Genomic DNA, 20,930 nt, shown 5'->3' with positions numbered 1-20,930 from the left:
AAGTCGTCTTCAGCATGTCCAGACACCAAGTCCCTGCAATGTGGTTGGCTCACTTGGTCGTTGTGTTAATAAGAAAATGAAAAATTATTCCCAGTGATTAATTTTGGTATATAGACTGCAAAAACACAAACATTTTGGTGTTAATTCTAGTGCAAATATGTTGGTTCACATAAAATTAGACAAAATCTTTCAGCAAGATATAGGAGCTTGTTTTATGTCAATAATTTCTTAATATTGATGAAAAAGTACCAATTCCACACACAAATTATTTCATTTATAAGACATTTTCCCATGTTTTACATGAAAAAAATCTGCCAGTGAACATATAGGACTTTAAAAAATCTATATTAAGGAACTATTCACTTAACTAGCTCATATATCTTGGTGAAAAGAGATAAAGTTATTAGCATAATGAACTAGATCAAAATACTTGTTAAGATCAAGTGTTTTTGCAGTGCAGTAAAATATAATTTGTAAAATACCTTGAATAAACTGAGAACACGTCATTCTCTGCAGCAGTGTGTATGGATTAGTACTATAAAGTAGAGTTGAGAGGGTTAATATGTGTTTAAGACATCTGTTGATGGCTTTTCAGTCGGTTCTGAAAAGCCACAAAGCATGACCCCTATGACCGCATCTTTAACCATCCTGCTTCTGTCCTACCGCCTGTTGAGTTTATTTCAGTAAACTTAATACGCCTGCTTATTTTCTGCCCTCTGACCTTTTATGTGACCAGTCAACCCCAGTTTGATAAGGATAAAGAATTACAACCAGCATGTTTCTCATCCCATCTCTAATCTCCCCTTTTTTCTTTTTAATTAGATTGTAGATTATTTTGAGTCACCTTTTAAACTTTCCTGTCACCTCCAGCCTTCATAGATAGATACGTGACTGCATTTTGGTGAGATTTTCCACTATCCTTCACTATATAAAGCGGCTTAATGCCCGGTCACATCAGCTGTTTGGTGAGGGAATATCAGACAAGTTCTGAGTGTGAACGCTGATTTTGACGATGTCCGTCTACTCCCTCCTGTTCGCTTTAATGCTGTTCTCTGAGATGAACAGCAACTTGGTCACAGTGGCCATTCCTTCAACTACAGTAGAAGATGGCGCCGCAGAACAAGAAGGGTTGGACACATTTCTGTCTGATGACGACGTGACTGAACACGCTGCGGTTCCTCTGATGTACAGACGGAGCCTCACAAATGATGGGACATCCAAAATCATCGTCATACCGGTAAGTTTTCCAAGGGATAAAATAGTTTTTAGCTGTGCATGGATTCTGTTTTAAGCAATTTTTTTCCAGACAGTACAAGTTAACATTAATGTTACAAAAGCTTAATTTAAAATACAGTACAATGATTAGAAATATAATTAATTAGTAATTTTTACCATTTTACTATGGCTGATTATTATTAAAATTCAGGTTTTCCCCCTGAAAACTGACTAAGCCCATTGCTTGGAGCACTAGAGCAGTCATCCAGCCGGCCACCATGTTTTTGAGTTAAAAAAAAGGTGTTTAAAGTTGACAGGAAATTTTAAAATATTACTTGATAGTTATCCATTTTTGGAAGACTGGAAGATTAATACCTAAACACCAACAATAAAGTCTTAAAAAAAGACAAGAATAAAAAAGAAACCTAAGATAAATTAACAATGCTAAGCCAATGCTAACTTGTGCTGGCACAAGTAAAGCCTGGTGGCCCGCCAGGCTTATAATACACTGAGGGAGAGCCTGAAATTAATCAAACCACATAAAGACACATTGCACATTAGTGTTTACATCCGGAAATGTCACTCATGCGCTGCTGCGGAGGATAAATTTGGTCAACAAAATGAAACCTGGAGATGTAGGTATTATTAATTTAGTGCAGTGGAAAGAGAAAATAACAGAAAAACTGTCAATGAATATTTAAAAATCAGTCTTCTTATTTCAGGCTCTCTGGATCGGCTATGCTACACACAGGCCCGTTGCCATAGCAATTGACTGACAACAGCTCCACTACTGTGTCAGGACTAAAAACGCCAGAAAACATGGAAACATTTCCAACACAAACAACAGAACATTCAGTCTATTTATTGCTATTATTAATAAGTGATTTTCTGGACACAGCGGTGGTTGATTAGCTAATTTAAACACCTGCGGTACTGTTGATCTATCAGAGTACTCCTTTTACTTACTTTTTTTTTATGGAATCAAAACACTAAATTCCACAGCACACATACATATTAATATTTTCAAAGTCAAGCTAGCATAACTAACTTTTATTTTTATTTTATTAAAACCTACTAAGCTATGTTTTGTGATACCATTGGACCTTATCTATTTGTTGTAGTGTTGACAATGAGTAGCAAAGCACTGCATCCCTTTTTCTTTTATATATACATTTAAGATTTGGCACATTATGTTGACAACTTGACAGCTAAAACCAATGGTAGTCATCATCGGCAAGCAGTTTTTTGTGTCTATAAGCCAAATTTACAAACTTGCAAAAGTAATATTTTCCAAACAGCCATAAACATCCATTGTTAGACTTCTTCACAGTGCACATTATCTCCACTTGACCCTTCTCAGCTGGCCACCATCCAGTCACCTACTGTTAAGTCAATATTTTACCCACACGCCTATAAAATAATTTTACAGCAGTGCTGGAAAACTGGGAAATGCCATTACCCGAAAAGGTCAGATGATCACAAGCCCATAAAGATTTACTGAAATCACACCAGGAAGAATGATGATATATTGGTGTTTCATGAAACTCTTTGGCTGCAATATGTTTTTCTGGTGATTACGTCTCTAGTGTGTCATGAACACAGTGGTTATCTCTGTGGTAATGGGGAACAGAGAGCCATAATTGAAACAACAAAGACATCTACATCTGAGTGAGCCAGAACTTTGGAAAAAACAGGTTACTGTGATATCGTAAAAAACCATGAGGACACATTTGTTCCATTTTCTGAGAGTTGGATCAGCTGATAAAGGGAAATCCAACATCTGCTGAGTGGAAAAATAATCTTTTGAAGCTGTTGTTGCTTCTTGATTATTGAGATTATACATGTGGTGATTAATATATTTTAGGACATGAACCTGGAGGGGCAACGTATTCGTGGGCTGAACCGGCGCTATCCTCTGGTCGCAGAACGAAGTTTGGACCGCACACCTGATGAGTTCACTTTGAAAATAAATAAACGAGAAAAAGACCTTGACAGCAAGTATCTGGGAATGTCTTCTCCTTCATTTTTTCATGATTATCAAATCATTGTTTTGACCGAATTCTATTTTTCCATCCTTACAGTGCTGCGATGTATGATTGGGAGAGTTTACCGGCCCTGTTGGGAAGCTTGAGTGTTTCTCAAATATACTACAAAAATTACACCATAAACATGTTCTTAAAAAAAGTGACAAACATCAACAGAACAGTTTATTAAATGGAAGCTTGTATTGGAATTGTACATAGTAAAAGTTCAAACTTCATATGTAGTAATTAAATGTATTTCTGTTGACATGTATGCAGATAAGTTAGAAATAAAGTGCAATGATCAAATATGGACTCCAAGTTTGATTTTCCCTCCTCACATTGTTCGAGTTTTGAAATGAGGATTTTACTTGGGGGGGGGGGGGGGGGAACAATATTGCCCTTAAAGGTAATTGCAGAAAAAATGCACCTATTTGTTAATTGGATCAATAACTATTTTCAAATCCAAAAGCTAAAACCTTTTTATGCTTTTGGATCTGGAAATATGTCAAAGTACATAAAGTTGACCAAGAACTTAGGAAATAAAACAAAGTGTTAAGATTGTTGAGCTAAAAACTGCTAGCTAAAAAGTGTTATAGTTTTTGATTCTTGACAACTTAATTGAAAGGCATACATGGCTAACATTTGGCACCTTTGCTACTGGGAAAACATCCAAATCTGTAGCCAGAGGCTAGAAACCTGTTTTTTTAAAATATTTTTTTAGCGTCTTTAGCAAAATGGGTTAATGTTAATCCTACCTCATCAATAAGCTACAGTCAGACATTTCAAGTTACGATCCAAAAGGAAAAAATATAAAACATCTGGCGTGTATAAAATTTAATTAGTAGTAAGAACTTTTGCAATTTATTGCTAGTTATAGCTATTTTAGGTACTTTATTGCTTGGCCCGTCTTTGATTTACCCAGACATTAAGACATTTGTCAAAATTTGTTGAACATAAAATTTTTGCTAGTGGCCAATTTCTATTTGTAGTTAGCCGTTCCTCTCGGTTTGCTCAGATTACAGTTGGACAGACTGATCATTTTACTGTTTCCTACTCAGCCTGTTTACCACTCAATTTGTAGAAATGCATATTTGAGGAAAAACTCAGTCAGTTCTAGTTATTGTTTTCCCTTTGTTTAATGTAGGCAAGCTAATTAGCGGCTAAGCTATGATGCATATCAATGTCCAAGAACCACAAAAAAAAAATCCAGTTCACAAAATTTTTTTAAAGGGACAAAATTTTTAACAAAAAAGTAGACAGAATATAAGTCAGGGAACCTGTGTAGGGACAACTATGTTTCATAATTTGTGTTTAGGTGAAATTAACCTTTTAGCAGACTCAAATTAAGCAAATTTACAATCATATTTTATCATAAAATCAGTGAAAGAAGCCTAAACTCTAAAGAAGCTGGTAAGCTTTCCCTGTCCAGCTATGAGTTTCTTTTTATTTGAAGCCTTGCAGACGTTTTTGCCGGGCACTTTGACTGACACACGGGTGTGCTGTTTCTTCTCCGGAGGTTCATTCTCTGATTCGGTGTGCGGCTCAGAATCCAGCTGCTTCCTCTTATTACCCTTGCTCTGCATCTGAATGCCAGTTTTCCTTTTATTACTTGGACATCCACCTCCGTTTTGAGCATTTCCACTCCTCTGCTCGGGAGCAACCTCCCGCTGTACCTCAAAGCACTCTTTTCTCCGGGATTCACTGGAAGGCTTGGCTGCAAAAACTGAAACAACCCAAAAACACGTTTTAATGTTGGAAGCCACTTAAGGTAAACTCACAAAGTGTACTGGAAGTCCAAGCATTGTGTATATATATATGCCATGAAGCAGAAGTTCAGCATTTTTCATGTAAACTTTGTGGAGCTGAGTCTGAATATTCACAGATCAACATTGGAAAAAAGTCTGTGGAGTAATTTTGTTTCTTGCTGTAGATATGGGAGTTTGTACGACAACATATAAAATAATTTTTTGCCAAAATAATTTTTTCCCCCTGAAATTTTTAGATTAATTTCGGAAATTTTCCAGAAAAAAAGTTGAACATTTCTGAAAATCTAAAGTTGAAAATTTGCTAGAAGAAACAGAAATTTTGACGTTGATCTCAGGCATTTTTAAGAAAACAAAAGTGTAAACTTCTGAGTCTCAAGTCAAAAATTTGCTAGCAGAAACTCAGAAATTTGTAAGTTAGTCTCAGAATTTTTTTAGAAAAAAAAAAACAACTGAATTTTCTGAGTTTCATAAATCAAATATTTTCAACTTTTGAAACTCAAACATTTCCAAGTGTTCTAGCAAAGGTTTAACTTTTCAAACTTGTTTCTTCTTCGGGGATTTTTTTACCCTCATATCTACATTGGCAGGGGTCCCCAAACTACGGCCCGCGGGCCGGATCCGGCCCGTCCACATTTGGTCCGGCCCCCTGAACAATACCAGAGAGCATTCAGATTATTTTTTTTTTTTCATTTATTGTATTTTCCGGTTTATATGTGGATTTTTCTTCAACCACCAGGGGGCTCTGTAGCAGGTAGTGTGTCCTGTAAACTGTGGGGTGCATTGCTGCCATCTGTTGGACTTTTAGGGAACTGCTTGACTTTTATGTTGTTTAATCAGTACGGTTGTTTGCTAGCGGAAGAGCAGATGAACACGTGTCTGTTGTGAACGCTGCATTCCAGGTTGAATTTTTCGAAGCAATGCCTGTAATAGCAACTTATACTTCAAAACGAGCCTTTATGTTTACATATGAGAAATTAATATGTTATAGTTACATTCCCTCAATGGAATATATACTAGTTAGTCCCAGTGACCGTTTCACTCATGGTTTTTGCCTATGTGCTTTCTGGGTAAAAATCAATCGAGAAACGCCCCCCCCCCGCCCCCCCCCAACAATTTCAGGCCCCCCACCAGAGAAGGGAAAAGTTATGTGGCCCTCACAGGAAAACGTTTGGGGACCCCTAGTCTAAGGTTTGCTCCACTGAAGAAAATCAAGGTGTAATGTTTCCTGTACCTGTGAGTTGAGTTGTGTAGTAACTCAACTCACAGGTCATGCTAACATTTTGGGTTTTTGCATATATAAATGTACACAAAGTGCCTTTAGCTTTTTCTATTGAACAGGTTGAAATGTGTACCAACCTGCTGTATCTTCTGCCTCTGGGTTGAACCCGTCTGCCACAGTTAGGCTGGTTGTTGGCTTTGGCGCTGGGTGAACACAGCTCGGCATCTGGCTGGTGCTTGGGAAGTCCAGCACCCGGTTGAGCGGCGGTTCATCTTTGTATGTGCAGGCAAACTGGGATCGGATCACCCTTTGTGTAGCCTGAAATAAACCAACAAAACAAACGTGAACGCAAGTTTGGTATTTTTTTGTTGTCAAACTTCCTGGATCAATTTTTGGTGTTAAGCCACAACAGACAAAGATTTTTTTTTTTTTTAATGACGAAACTAAAGTCTGACAACAAAGTCGTCATATCGGCGGGATAAATACGCAATGTTGCCTGAAAAAAGTTGTACAATTTTGAAACAGGCCATTTTAATGTGAGCAAAGCTTTGATGGATATCGAGATCTGACGTGACCAGCTCGTCAGATCCGTGCGATTCTTTTGTCAAAATAAAGTTGTTTGCAGAATCGTTTCAAAGTCCGTTTGTAAAACCAATATTAAATTATAACTTCATAAAATGCTCAAGATTCCTCATTTTCTTTTTAATTTATTTTACATAGTGGTATTCTCATAAAATTACTTCTTAGTTCTCCTGATATATGATTTTATTCTGTTAATATTAACATCTTTCTCACATTATTACAAAGTTATTCTCATTTTATTATGACTTTAATGTTGTATTCATGTATAATTATCACATTATTACAACATTATTTTGACTTTGTTGTACGACTTTTGTAGGACTTTCTGGCCCCCTGTTGTAGCTAAACAAAGTAATCCCAGTTTTTACTAACTTTTATTAAGCTCCTTTCTAATTTTGATCGTTGTAGCAGCTCTCATTAACAAAAGTCAATAGATGCTGTATAGTACCCTGAAAAGTATTCAAATTACGTATTTGAACTTTTAAAAATTTTTGTTACTTGACAGCAACAAAGCTGTTTAGTAGCCTGCATCACTTTAGTGTGATTATAACATGGGAAAAAATAAAAAATTAGCATAGCAATTTGTAAAACTGCAGCTCCTTAATCTACTTTTTCCAAGAAATGAGAAGTGTGTGTACTGGAAAACCACTATGACATGACAAGTTGAGTTTATCCTCAAGGGAACATAAATGTCTGTTATTTGGACTTCAAATATCTAGGCATCCATTGTTTGGAGTTTGGCAGCAGCCATGTTGGCATTACATGGAGGGGGATCGGGACTCTCCAAAGTAATTAGTGTCTTTTATTGTGGGTGGCTTGGTGAAATCAGTCTTTTATGTCAATATTTTTAATAAAAACATCAAACAATATGACGACGCTGATCGGTATCACTGAATCCAAGTTGATGCCCAGGATTCCTGCCTTTCAAGACGCGCTGAGGGATTTTTTCCTACTTGTGTTTTCAACATAACAAAACCAGATGGTTCTTTAGAACTATGACAAAAACAGTAAAACGTAATTAAAATGTTCCAAACTAACTAAAACATACTGCTGTGGGGTCTTCACATGGACTCACCTCGCCCTCTAATTTGATTCAAATCCAAAACTTGTACTTAGTTTTATTGCAATAAGACTAGACTCCGTCACCAACTTCATATTTTTTCATAGTTTTGTTGACAAAATCCTTCAGAAAAGCAATAACTGAATGTTTGCAGCAATAAACATAATACCTAATCAATATTTAGGCTCAGTGTAAGGAAATTAATGTCCTCAGATGGGAGTGGTGTTGCTTTAAGTGGAACCTATTATGTAAAATTCACATTTTACGCATTTTTGCACTTAATATTTAGGTTTCTACTGCTTCTAAAAGACATCCAACTTAAAAAAAAGAAAGAAAAAGAAAACGCCTAGCCTCTTTTGGCAATAAGTTAATGTTTTTTGGTGTTCAGAAAATGACCTGTTTAAAAAAACCTTTGGAATGTAACGTAACAAATCGGCAGGCCCGTTACCTAGCAACCTCAACAAAGCCCAGCCCGTTACCTAGCAACCTCAGCAGAACTCCAGTGCATTGGTCAGCTAGTTTTACTGGTGTACAATAGCGGGGAAGTGTTTTGTTGTTTACTTACTCTTCTGAAACCACTTGTTGCATTCTTATCTACTTTTCAAAAATGTACGGTTGTATAATTGCACATCTGTTTGCAGCTATTGTCATCGAGTTGGGGGGCGTGGTCAGCAGCAGCTTATTTGGATTTAAAGTGACAAGATGCCCTGAAATAGCTCATTTTGAAACCAGTGCAAAATAGGCATTTCATTATGCAAGAATGATTTTGTACAAAAGAAATGTTACGAACATGTTTTGTATAGCCAAAACACTTATCCTAACCTAAGCTGTTCAAAAAAGCACTGCAGGTCAACTTTTAGCAAGAGAAAACACTAAATTTTGAAGTTTTGTAATGTAATTGTATTAGGATTGCTGTTTAGATTTTTTGCTAGCTTTTAGAAAGTCATATGTATTGGTAGAGCTACGTCTTTTAGTTGGATATCAACACCTCTAGAAGGAAGCAAAGCAGCTTATTAAAAAGTAGAATGGTGAGAGACAAAGGTTCTGACAAAACTGAATGACGCTGAAGACTTGAGTCCGTGCCCTATAACACTCAGATACACCGCTTGATCAACGGCTTTTAGGATTATCACAATCCGGGGATTTTACCCTTCAAGCCAATGGGTCACATTGGTGAGAAGAAATCATTACAGGGGAGAGAGGGGCAAAAAAATACAGCAAATTAAACTGGATGAGTCCATAAAGTATAGGTTCAGTTTTTCAGGACAAAAATAACCTGTCCAAAACATTTCCAAAATCTGGGTCTGGGAACAAGTATCACCTGTAAGTAGACCTATCACGATAATCAATAAATCAATTAATCGCATGATAAATTGAAACAAACTCAATTATTTCCATTTTCATAATTTATCATTTATTTTTTTCTCTCTTCCTACCAAAAACTGGATGATAAAGGTCTTCAGTCTGGTGCTTTGGTGTCAACTAGCCCTTTTTGAAGAACAATGTTTACAAAGACTTCAAAATTAATGTTATTTGTTGTTTTGTTTATTTATTTTGGATCTTTTAGAATGCGTTCTTGCATTATTATTTTGACATTATCAAAATTTGAGACCATTTGTAAAATGGTCTCAAAACAACAATATTATCATTTATCACAATAACTTCTGGAACAATTTATCATCCAGCATAGTTTATCGTGACAGGGCTACCTGTAAGGAATTTAACCTCACTGGAATAAAATGCCTATAATCTACTTTTTAAATTCCACTTTTCTGAGATCAGAGTCTGTTGCAAAACAATGTTGAGTGTCATTACAGGTTGGGTTGGTAGCACTGGGAAATGCATTTAGAAACGTCTCAAAAACAAAATCAGTCCATCTCCATGTGTGCCAGCTGACGTCAGCGTTCGGTGAAATCACCAGAGAACTCGGGGGATAAAGTCGTTCAGCAGACAACAAATAACCTTTCATGTTTCCCCGGCTAGACGAGCTGTGCGACTGATACGGCATCTTCAAAGCGAAATTGAAGCGGAGAGCTTCCGCTCGCGGAGTTCAGGAAGCGGTGAGCGGCCCGGGGACCATTACGCCGCATTCAAACAGGAAGCCAGCCAGGTTGTGGGAAGCTAGGATGACATCTGGTAGCTCCATCAAATGAAGGAGCTGCTTCGCTAAATGTGTTCAGCATATGATGTTGGAAAACAAAAATGGTTCATGCAGGTGATTAGCTTTAAACATTTCCAAGTCAAAATGTGTGAAGTTAGACAGACATGGGCTACGTTCACACAGCAGGAAAATGCGACCCAAATTTGATTTTTTTGCAAAAATGAGCGACATATAACCACCCCCCCCAAAAAAATCCAATCTGTGCCACTTCCAGTTTGGTGTCTTAAATGGTCATGTTGCATTTTATCCGGCTTTCAAGTCACTCGCTGCATTTCTATTACAAATAGTGACACGTCTTTGTCACTATTCCGCTAATAAATAATTAAAATCACATGTGAAAAAGCTTGATCACGCGATAAGTCATTAAAAATCATGGCAACGACAGATGTAAACAGTTACATGAGATATTCATAATTCAGCCATCAGAGGAGACATTGGCGTCTGATTCAGCCACTGGAGTGACAAATTGGCTTGTCACAACAACTCAATTAATCGCATGATAAATTAAAAGAAACATTTTCATTTGATTGATTTAACATTTTTCTCTTCTCTCTTTCTACCAAAACTGGTCTTCAGTCTGGTGCTTTGGTATCAACTAGCCCTTTTTATAAAAAAAAAAAAAAGAACATTTTGTTCACAGAGAATTTATAATTCATTTTATTTGTTATTTTCTGTATTTATTTTGGATATTTAAAATGTCTTCCAGTTCCAATGTTTAAAATGTTCATTAGAATTTAAAGTTTATTGATCCTTGAGAATGCATTCTTACATTATTTTATTGCTTGAAATAAAATAATGCAGATATTACTGTTTATCGCAATAAGTTCTGGAACAATATATCGTCTAGCAAAATTTGTTATTGTGACAGGCCTAGCGACAATACATGGGAGTGACTAGGTATGCCACGTTTTGGCGATTTTACGGAAGAGTTATGGATTCAAATGACAACATTTCATGAAATGTGTGATGCTGTGAGAACTCTGGTGGAGACAGATGCACATTGTCCAAAAAAACCCCAAAAAACAAAAGTAAACCATCATCCTCCTTCCATTTTCTGTCGTCTTCTTCATCGTTTCCAGCAGTAGTAACATCCGGTTGTTGATCATGTGATTCGTGATGCATAAGAAGTGTTTCCATTGCTCATCATGAACTAATCCTAGCGCAAAAAACATGAATTTTGTCGAAATTGACATGTTTTTCTTTTCAGCAAATTTATTTTCGTTATTTCTATTTGGCTAATTCTATGGTTAATATAAAAATGCAGATAATGATTAGTGAGACATGCTTCATTAATCTGCATCAGAAAAAGCCAGACACAGTAATCAGGATGTAAACAACGGCTGACAATTACGATAATGAAATTATGGAAGAAGTCTGTGTCACTCAAGCACATTACATCACAATCTCGCTGCTCTGACAGACAGAAGTTGCTAGTAGCTATTCTTTATTTAAAATTAGTAAAGGATCTGTGATGCTGTGGGCCTGCCTCTCTGTCAGAGAACGCTCTGTGGAGTTATTTTGCACTTACGCTTTGTAAGAGCTACAGCAGACATAACGTTTATACCCCTTCATACCTTGCACATGTTCTTCCACATGCATAGAACACAGTTTCATGTGTGAAGAATCAGCAGGGATCCCTGCTAAACTCTCTGTGACAAAGATGCATGGGGAGTGGAACATTTCTTCAGCTGAACCTAGAATTACCGCCTCGCGGTTATTTGCCTCCGTCAACCAGACCGGTTTCGGTTTACCTCCGTGTCTGCTTCTGCTCCCCAGTCATGGCTCTGAATAATAAGCGTTTCTGCAGAGCATCACCATGATAAGGTGAGGCTTGTGCCTCACGTCGAACATCTGGGTAAAAGGTTGTTAAAACGGAGCAAAACATCAAGTCTGAACACTCAGAATTAAAGGTTGATGCAAAAAGTGTCTGAAACCAAGAAACTGGGACAGGAAATAGTGAAATATTGATATTAAATATACAGTATTGTGCATTGCAAGCAAATAGGCAAAGGAATAACCTATCATGAGGCGATGGTTAATGGCATGAGCCCCCCACAAATAATTCATTTTATGCCCTGGACTGAAACTGCACACTTGAACCAGCATTAGGAGCTAAAACACAGCTGTGAAAACGTTAACTGTAGAAGTCAGTTGTGAGCTTCAGCTAAGCAAATAAATAATACAGTACCAGGGAGAGATTACAGGATGTAAAGACATTATTTTCAGTGTTTGCACATCTGATTCAATTTGAAGTAACTGATGGTTTGGATTCTGGGGGCTGCTGTTACCTTGGGCTTGAGCAGGTTTAGTCGGCTCTGGACTCTGTTCCTCAGGGGTTCTGGAGAACATCCAGTGGACACTTCAGGGGATCTGAAAGCAAGAAGTGAAGTTGTATAAATTAAGAACGCCAAAAGCTTCAACATGCTTTCTGTATTTTATTTTTTTCTTTAATCTGCTGTCCCGTCAAAGATCTTCGCAACCATCAGACAACAGACTGCAATCACACCCTCAGGCTGCTATTTTGCTGTATTTTTCTTTCAGATGTTTGACCCGATAAATTGTTCCAGTGTGATGTGGGAGGATTTTCCCCCCATGAGGTTTCATCGAGAGTTGCCATGAGTCCCATGTTGGTCGGATCGTTGCTGCAGGGCTTTTCCCGTTCTCAGAGTGTAAAAACAGCCTAATTTAATTCAAAGTCAGTGTGACAAGCACAAACTTTAGATTTCAATCCTTTTTCCAATATGAACTCCAAAGGAAAACAAGTTTATTGGGACACATCAGACTTGAGTCTGAAAGTATCAGTTCAGGTTTAATAATAACCAATTTAACAGCATAAATTCCTATGATAATAACAAAGAAAAACATAGAATAGGTCCACAGTTTGCTGCTAATATTAACGATTAAAGGTTTGGTTTTCAAGGGAAGTATTTGTGTATCTTACTTTTTTATTTTTAATAAACTATATTTGGAAAAAAAGATTTTATGTTATGTTTTGGATTTAAGAGTTAGCCATTGAAGAAGATATTTCTATTTTTGTCCTTCTATAACTACAAATACTTACAGAATAACATGTTCTTTTTAGAAAAATTGTGGTTCTTTACATTCATGAATGCTAACTTGATGCCATTTAGAAGAAATGACTGACAGCAGCTTGAAAAGCAGGAGCTTTAAAAGAAGAAAGCTGCATGTCTTTAAATTATTTGCAGCCATTCAATTGATTGAATTAATCAGGCTTTAGTGCAGTCAGCATACAAAACATTCATCCAATTCTCTCTTATTTCAGGGGAACCATACATGAAACGAAGAGGACGGGTCCAACCACAGAACCCTGAGGGATTCCAAAACCAACTCTGGTGGAAACTGGAATCTGTCAGGTGAATCTAACCTAAATATTTTGTTCCGTTAGACAAGAGGGTTGCAGAATGAATCCTTTTATTTTTTAATTTTTTTATATTTTGAGAACATTTCTATATGATACAAATTCTTATAAAGCATCAGCTTTTAGTCTGTTTCTTTCTGCAAAATTTACATTTTGGACATTTTTTTGTACTTCCATTTGGGTCTCTACAGGTGAAGCAGTTAAGAAACAAAACAAAACAACCCAGCTGTTTTTTTTTTTTTTTGGCAATAATTAATGTATTTTGTTGTCTGGAAAATGAGCTCTCTCAAAAACCTCCAGAATGTCCCAAATCAGCAGGTACTGTTTCCTAGCAACCTCAGACCATCACCTAGCAACCCAAGCAGAGCTCCAGCACATTTTGCCAGCTGGTATAATGGCTGCTGGAAAAGACACGCATTTTATTGTTGATTTACTATCCAGAAACCACTTGCTGCATTCTCGTTGGTTGTGGAGGAGGCTTCACTTTTGCTTTTCAAAGATATTCGGTTGTCTGTTTTCAGCCATTTTTACATGTGAAACAGCTCATTTTGAGAGGAGCTCAAAATATGCAGAACAGAGCAGACTTGAATCTCATTATGTAAGAATTATTTTCATGCAAAAAACGAATAAACATGCTTTGTATCACCCATAGACCTAACCTAACCTGTTCAAGGAAGTGTTGCAGCTCATCTTTAAATAACTGCTTTGGAAGATTACATAAAAACTTCCCTTTAAGCTCTGAAAAAAACCCAGTGCCCCGTTTGAGCTAGCTGAACTCAGACTCTGCTTTTTGAGCTTGTGACCAACCTGAACAGCGTGAGGACACAGGTTCCCTCGGCTCCGCTGAGGACCGGCTGGTCTTCAGACAGCAGGTCTGCCTTGTTACCACATGGCGGAGCCATGGCTTCTTCGTCAAGCAACGCTGTTAGCACCTTTACCGTTTCTCGCCCTCCATATGCAGTGGCGTGGTTGACTGCGTAAGCTTTTGGCTGAGGACGGAAACGGCTGCAATCAGAATTTTACAGTGAAATCTAACAGCGTAGAGCTTTTAGAGATGAGGATGACTATTACCCTAGCAGGACTTATACCCGTCCCATCCACATTAGCAGCTTGTTTCTGGGTCTGGTGAAGCTGGACAATCCTCTCTTTTAGCTCTTTTGTAGTTTCTTCTGCAGCAGTGTAAACTGGATCTCCAGTACTGCTTACTTTCACCAAAGCTGCTCTGATGGTGGCCAGTAGCCTGGCTCCACATTCACTGAAGGAAGTAAAAAAACAAAAAAAAAACAACTAAATTCTCCAGACACCATCTTGTCATTTAGCACAAAGAAACGACCTAAAATAGTAAAAGTTTAGGTTGATTTACTGTCAGGCAGTGAGAGAATCTTCAACCGAGTAAAATCAATAACTGTATATATGGTGATAGACTTTTGATCAATATCAATAAATGATATCTGATATTCAATAATTTCACTAAAACTTCACTGTAAGCAGCTGCTCAAACTCTCACAAGTTTAGTGGAATCCACTCGCTCTCTCACTCTGGTTACCTAGCAACTCGCTCACTCTATGGTTACCTAGCAACAACCTGTTGAGTAACTGGCACAGCAGCAGTTTAAGGTTTCACCACCGCCTCACAACTTCTTAAAAACAAACAAGTGAGTGAAAGCTGAATGAAACAGTAAATGTCACGACACTATGTAGTTTGGCAGTTTTTCAGATATTTAAAACAAAAAAAAATAAATAAATATTTATCATTAGACGGATATAAAATGGTTATATCGTGACATATCGTTCAACAGAGTACGTAAATACTCAACTTTAAGCACTCACAAGATATACTGCAGCTTTGCTTTTGGTTATTTGGACATTGGCTTTAAAGGCAAAGCAAACGCATTTCAGTATTTTTATTTCATTGCAATGCTTTGCCAATAGTAATAGTTGTGAAAAATGTTCCCAACTTGTAATAAAGTCACCTTGCACTCAGCCGTACCTTTCAGCATTTACTGGATTCATTGTTAAGTGCACTAAGGCGTGCAAGAAAAGACGTCCACAAGGTGGAAAGGTGGTGCTCCGACCCTGACCCAGCACTGAGGCTCAGTAACAATATCACTTGGGAAAACAGATGTTCGCCGAACGAGGGGCGCTGAAGGTGTTTGAGGGAGTACAGTACTCTGCTGAGAACGTAAAGGCCCTGCTTGTTGAAAGATGCATGTTGGACGAGGTAATCAACATCTCATTAGACGGGATGAACTGAAAAGCCCTCTGAAAAGCAGCTGGAGTTCACACTGCATAAACATGACAACATGTTATGTCTGAACAGAAAGAGATTATGTCACTTCAGGGACTGAAGACCTGAAACGGCTTCCCCTTCCAAATCTACGTGATTGAATGGAAAAATAATTTCTGATAATCGCTTTTGTTGTGACGCCAAGCTCCTTGACATCCAAACATGATCTGTAATGATGTGCAGAGCTCAAGGATTGATCAAAGTCAGGGAACCAGAAGAAGCCCGGCTTTGATGTTGCAAAAATTAACACGCTTATCTTGTGTTGTCATGGGGAGAAAAAAAATGAATAGGATTTTTCAGAAATAAGAACCTGCTTTAGCACAGGTGTATTTTATGACTACAGGTGCGAATAAGTGAATACGTGTGCTGGCCTGCTCCTTATCCAGGAAGCTGGAAAAATTCCCACCCGCTTACCTTGAACAGGATGTGCCTGGTTTAGCTTTCAGGCACATCGTGAAAGCTAAATGTGCTAAAGTAAAGTGATTTTACCACAAAGGAAAGAAATGTTAACTTTAATTTAAGATTTATTTGTACTTGTGTAATTTTATTATAAACTACCACTACTTTTACTTGAGTAATATTTCTGGACTTTCTCCCCTCTGAATGAAAAACAAACATGTTTTAACCAAAAACTCAAGAGACACAGATGCACACCTGCAGCTTCTGTTAAAGTTTCATAATTTTTTAATTGATTTGGAAACATTTTCTTTTATCTAATTTTGTTACTTCTAATAATTATTATATCCTTAAAATACCAACATTTCCTGTTCTTTTATATTTTGGACTACCTGATTGTGTAATTTTTAAATATGAAATGATTGATCATTATTTAATAGTTACTCAGTAGTTGGGTAGACTTTTTAATTTCTTGGATGGCTACTTTTTACTTTTACTTGAGTAAAAATATCTTGAAGTAGTGCTACTGTTACTACTACAAGTTTTTACCCAAAGAGTACCTTAAAAACTACCACGAATCTCCAGACAAGAATATCAGGTACAAATTAACAAGTTACACTGTGAACTGCAGTCCGAGTTGGGATGAAGCTGTGCTGCGTACCTTGGGTCAGGAATTTCCCCCAGTATTTCCTCCAGGTTGTCCATGAACTGGACGTAGTCAGACAGGCCTTTGATATGCTTCCTGAGGGGATCAGACTCTGCGGGTGCGTACCCCTTCCCTCCAAGCTGGATGGCTCTAACAAAAGATGTCACAGCCTGAAAAGGCCACAAAAAAAACCCAAATGTTGCAGCTACAAGAAAGACTCCATGTTTAGTTGTGCTGCTAATGTGTGAACTGAATAAACGTGGATCTTCTTACCAGGAAGAGAGATGTTTGGCTGTCTCGCGCGGCACGCTTGACGTCAGTGAATGCCTGCCGTTGCAGAGAGCGACAGGGAACGTTGAGGGTGAGGGCCAAGGCCATGTCGTTCTTAGAGTTCACCAGCAAACTCAGATAGGAGCAGAAAACTCGCCTCACTGCCATTTTTATCTGCGCCAATAAACAGAAAACGGATCATTTTAGCATAAAGCTAAATAGTTTAATCACAGGAAATATTGTTTTAGCAACACAATCAGACTCCTGTTTGTATTTTAGTGAGATATCTGTTATTAGAGAAGTCAGGCATGAAACATGAAACCAGACTGAAAGGGGGACGGATAGATGTAGGAATGAAATTATTAATTGGATTAATTACAATTAATCACAATGAATCACGATTAACCACGATTAATTATCAAAATAATCACCAGCTAATTTCATACTTAATTACGTGGTAATCAATTATTACCTGACATATGTAGACTCAAAAAAAGGCTATTTGCTGAAAAAACAACCCATTCGTGGAGGTAATTAAGTCAAAAATGTCTCACCCAAAACTCCTCAAGCTGATTGATGGGTAAGTGACTGATGAGAGAATGAATCAGGGTTTCTCCCAGTGTCTAATAAGCCTGGCGGGCCGTCAGTCTTTACTTGTGCCTCCACCAGACTTAGCATTGCTTATTTACTTTACTTCACTTTTTATATATATATATATATATATATATATATATATAATATATTTGCATTTTTAAGTCTTTATAGTTGGTGTTCTGGTATTAATCTTCCAATAACACATAATTATCAAGTGATATTTTCAAATTTCCTGTCAACTTTAAACATTTTTTAACTCAAAAGCACAACGGGCTGCTGGATGAATAAGCACCTCAACCACCAGGCTCAGCAAGTTTTCTGAGGGGAAACCTTGATGAATAGATGTAAGAAATTGATAAATGGATTGATGGATTGATGACAGCGGAACAGGTGGAAAAAACGGTTAGACACACAGATGGATAAGTGAATAACCATCCAACAACTTTTTTTTTTTTTTTTTTTTGCATTTGCAGTGAATTTCTACATTTTTCTTCCTTTATGCTCGGTACTTTGTAAACAATTCACCAAAATCTCAGATTATATCAGAAAGGGCAAATATAACAGTTGCTTCACAGCAAAGCACTCAAACTTGGACTGTTTTGAGCTCACAAAGAATGAAAGCGGGCTAAAAGTGGTAAAATAGCAGCAAGTCTTGGCTGAAACCTCGTAAATTAGCAAGTGACAGAAGGAGGAAGCAGACTGTGTTACAGAAGCTCCTGTTGAGCTCCACACCGAGCCAAGTGTTAAACATCCGCGCCGTAATTGATTTCACATTACACTCCGAAAGCTGAGTGATGTGATATAGAGTTCCTGTCAATAGGAACAGGATGGATTCCAGACCAGAAAAGCTGGAAAAGCAAAACCCTGGATCAGTGCAAGCAGGTAAAAAGGCTTGCATGCTGCTACAAGTGGAAACGGAGAGGATTTATTACAGGATTGGGCCTACCTGGGAGCGGCAGCGCCTGCTTTGACTAGACGGCGTTAAAGGAGATGATGAATCTGGGAGATCTGGGGTTTCCATGTTACCTGACAGGAACTCAAACAGCTGGATCTTGGTAAAGGAATAAGCAACATGTTAGAGTTTTCCACTATTTTACCATTTATTTATACTTCTTCAACTATCACCTCTTTTTTGGAGTAATATGTTTTCTTGGGATTTTATGTGACCAATGAAAAGTTAAGAAGTGGAAGAAAAAATGCTTGAAAATCTGAGAAGTGTGGCACACATTTGTATCCTGAGCAGGGGTGAACCGACTTCCTTAATTTTGGGAGGTTGGTGATCGGCCGATACTTTCATGTGAAGTCGATCTTATTTACTTCTGCAAAGGACTAAAAATCAACCCCGTCTTCTTCTGATTTTCGGTGAGAGAGGTTTGTCTCAGGAATGCACCATGTGGCTGATATCCGATATGCCGATATACTAAAACTCATTTGGCTGATATCCGATACCATTGCCAATATTTTTTTCCTGTATCTACTTACTGAAAGTACATGGTTTTCTCTACTGTGGAATTAAAATACTGTATTATCTTTGTCAAGTTAGCCTGGTGCCAAATGTAAAATGCTAAAAAGGAGGCTAAACTTTCAACATGCTTAATGTTTGATGTCAAATTCATTCATGACATCTGTCTGCTCTTTCTAAGCCAATGTCAATACTCACAGTGCAAATTTGTAAATCTTCACAAAGCTAAACTCAACTTGTTCACAAGTAAATATCCAAATATCGGTAACCGGAGATCGGCCAGAAAACTGCAATCAGTGCAGCTGTAGTCGTGAGTCAGTAATTTATAAGGCCACCGTTGGTTGGAGCTGAAGTTATAGATCATTTATCCTGCCATCTATCATTTACTATAATTTCTTATGATGGTAAATTCCAATTAATGATGTATAAAAATCTCTGAAACTGTTTTTAGGACTGTTGGACAATTAGCTTAATAATTTTTCCCTGCAGAAAATCATCCCAGTTTGCTATTTGTTGTCAATCATGCTGATAATGAAGTTGACACAACTGCTGGACTGGATTTTATTTAGTGCTATCAATGTAAAAGGGGGCAGAAATGTGAAAACCTCACACTTTCCTTTCTTAATCGCAATTGACCACATAAAATCCAAAAAAATACATCAAAACTTTGTGTTTGGAATGTGAAAAAATGTGTAAAAGTCATTTATTATCCTCATCTCTATCTCTTCTAATAATAAAACATTGATTTTGATATCATCCAGCTCCTGCTCACCGCGCTCACAGGTTCCTCCGGATACGAACCCGGCGCTCTCAGCTCCTTGTTCATGGCCAGAACATCCGTAAGGTCCACAGTGTTGGAGCGTTTCAGGAAAGATTGGTACGCCTCCAGGAAGAGCTCAGAGTTCTCCAGGCGAGCGGCGCCGGGGGGCACCAGGTGAAGTTTGTCCAGCAGAAGGTGTTTCCACGCCATCAGGACTTCGCTCAGATCCACCTTGAACTCTCCCTTATGCTGTCGATTGGAGGAGAAGACATGGTGAGTACTAACAGTCAAGGACAAATCGAGTCAGGAGCAGAAACTAAAACAAAACCAAGAAAAAAAAAAGAACGCAACTGGAAGGCTGTGCAACATTAGGATGTGAAGAGATGAGTTTAATTTGTACTACTTTGTTTAATAAACCTTAATGGTAAGGAAAATAAGAGTGTCAGTTATTAATATTAACATGTAATTCAAGCATGTTTTCCAGGATACCTCATTTTGCCCAGAAAATCTCTTCCAAATGGAAGAACTTTGTTAGACTGCATTAAAGAAGGAAAATGTTGGTTTTTTTGTAATATTGAATTGCTTTTCCAGGATAAACATGCTTAAATTAAATTTGGAGGTTATGCTGCTGCAGCAGAACATTTATTTTAAAACTGCAGTACGTAACTTTTATTAAAAATGTTTATTAGTCTCCCAATCTTTCAACAACACATAATTATCAAGTGATATTTTCAAATTTTCTGTCAACTTTAAACGTTTTTTAACTCAAAAACACAATGGCCGCTGAATGAATGACCGCCCTAGCGTCCAACCACCAGGCTTAGCAAGTTTTCTGGAGGAAACTCTGCTCTTGGATACCTTAACTATTATTTCTTTGTTAATCCAGGTTACATTTTTGAATACTAACAAATAGAGAAGTGAATCTGCTACCTGCTTGTTGACCTCAGCCATGGCCAGCTGAAGCACCATCAGCATGCTGTCGGCTCCATGAACGGTGGTCCTCTCTGATGGTAAAACCCTGTGGGACTCCTTTCTGAAGGTTTTTACCATCAGCTTCAGATGGTCTGCGAATGCTGTCATTGTTTCCTAAAAGAAAAGTTACAGAAAACT

The 20,930-nt window shown here is 37.7% G+C and overlaps 3 protein-coding genes and 1 long non-coding RNA gene across 5 annotated transcripts in view; 3 read left to right on the top strand and 1 right to left on the bottom strand.

Annotated features, from left to right (window-relative positions):
* Positions 1-19,909, top strand: part of LOC106925435 (uncharacterized) — a 38,068-nt gene extending 18,159 nt beyond the window's left edge. The window contains exons 2-3 of the long non-coding RNA XR_015762065.1: positions 13,311-13,401; positions 19,822-19,909. This is a non-coding gene — a long non-coding RNA (uncharacterized LOC106925435). The remainder of the gene's footprint in view (positions 1-13,310; positions 13,402-19,821) is intronic.
* pmch (pro-melanin-concentrating hormone) lies at positions 919-3,545 on the top strand. The gene is made up of 3 exons (XM_014999777.2): positions 919-1,237; positions 3,080-3,209; positions 3,297-3,545. The coding sequence occupies exons 1-3, from the start codon at positions 1,013-1,015 to the stop codon at positions 3,344-3,346; spliced, it is 405 nt and encodes a 134-aa protein (XP_014855263.1). The 5' UTR covers positions 919-1,012; the 3' UTR covers positions 3,347-3,545.
* Positions 3,410-20,930, bottom strand: part of parpbp (PARP1 binding protein) — an 18,315-nt gene continuing 794 nt past the window's right edge. Inside the window, exons 2-11 of the mRNA XM_014999770.2 lie at positions 20,751-20,906; positions 19,833-20,069; positions 18,545-18,649; positions 17,008-17,178; positions 16,750-16,904; positions 14,478-14,661; positions 14,214-14,395; positions 12,316-12,397; positions 6,362-6,542; positions 3,410-4,962 (exon numbers count right to left, since the gene is read on the bottom strand). Coding sequence (XP_014855256.2) covers positions 4,631-4,962; positions 6,362-6,542; positions 12,316-12,397; positions 14,214-14,395; positions 14,478-14,661; positions 16,750-16,904; positions 17,008-17,178; positions 18,545-18,649; positions 19,833-20,069; positions 20,751-20,900 — 1,779 coding nt within the window. The 5' untranslated portion in view covers positions 20,901-20,906 and the 3' untranslated portion in view covers positions 3,410-4,630. The remainder of the gene's footprint in view (positions 4,963-6,361; positions 6,543-12,315; positions 12,398-14,213; positions 14,396-14,477; positions 14,662-16,749; positions 16,905-17,007; positions 17,179-18,544; positions 18,650-19,832; positions 20,070-20,750; positions 20,907-20,930) is intronic.
* The window catches only part of nup37 (nucleoporin 37), a 17,701-nt gene continuing 16,774 nt past the window's right edge, over positions 20,004-20,930 (top strand). The window contains exon 1 of one of the 2 annotated variants that reach the window (XM_014999773.2): positions 20,004-20,093. Coding sequence is in view for 1 of the 2 variants with exons in the window: in XM_014999771.2 (XP_014855257.1) it covers positions 20,067-20,093 (27 nt within the window). In the remaining variant the exon portion in view is untranslated. The remainder of the gene's footprint in view (positions 20,094-20,930) is intronic. The other variant, XM_014999771.2, reaches the window with a different exon arrangement.

The sequence above is a fragment of the Poecilia mexicana genome, unplaced genomic scaffold (assembly GCF_051168715.1).
Source record: "Poecilia mexicana isolate PSO_F unplaced genomic scaffold, ASM5116871v1 scaffold_23, whole genome shotgun sequence".
Lineage (NCBI taxonomy): Eukaryota > Metazoa > Chordata > Actinopteri > Cyprinodontiformes > Poeciliidae > Poecilia > Poecilia mexicana.
The sequence above is the reverse complement of the archived record's forward strand: the minus strand, read 5'-3'. Positions and strand labels throughout refer to the sequence as shown.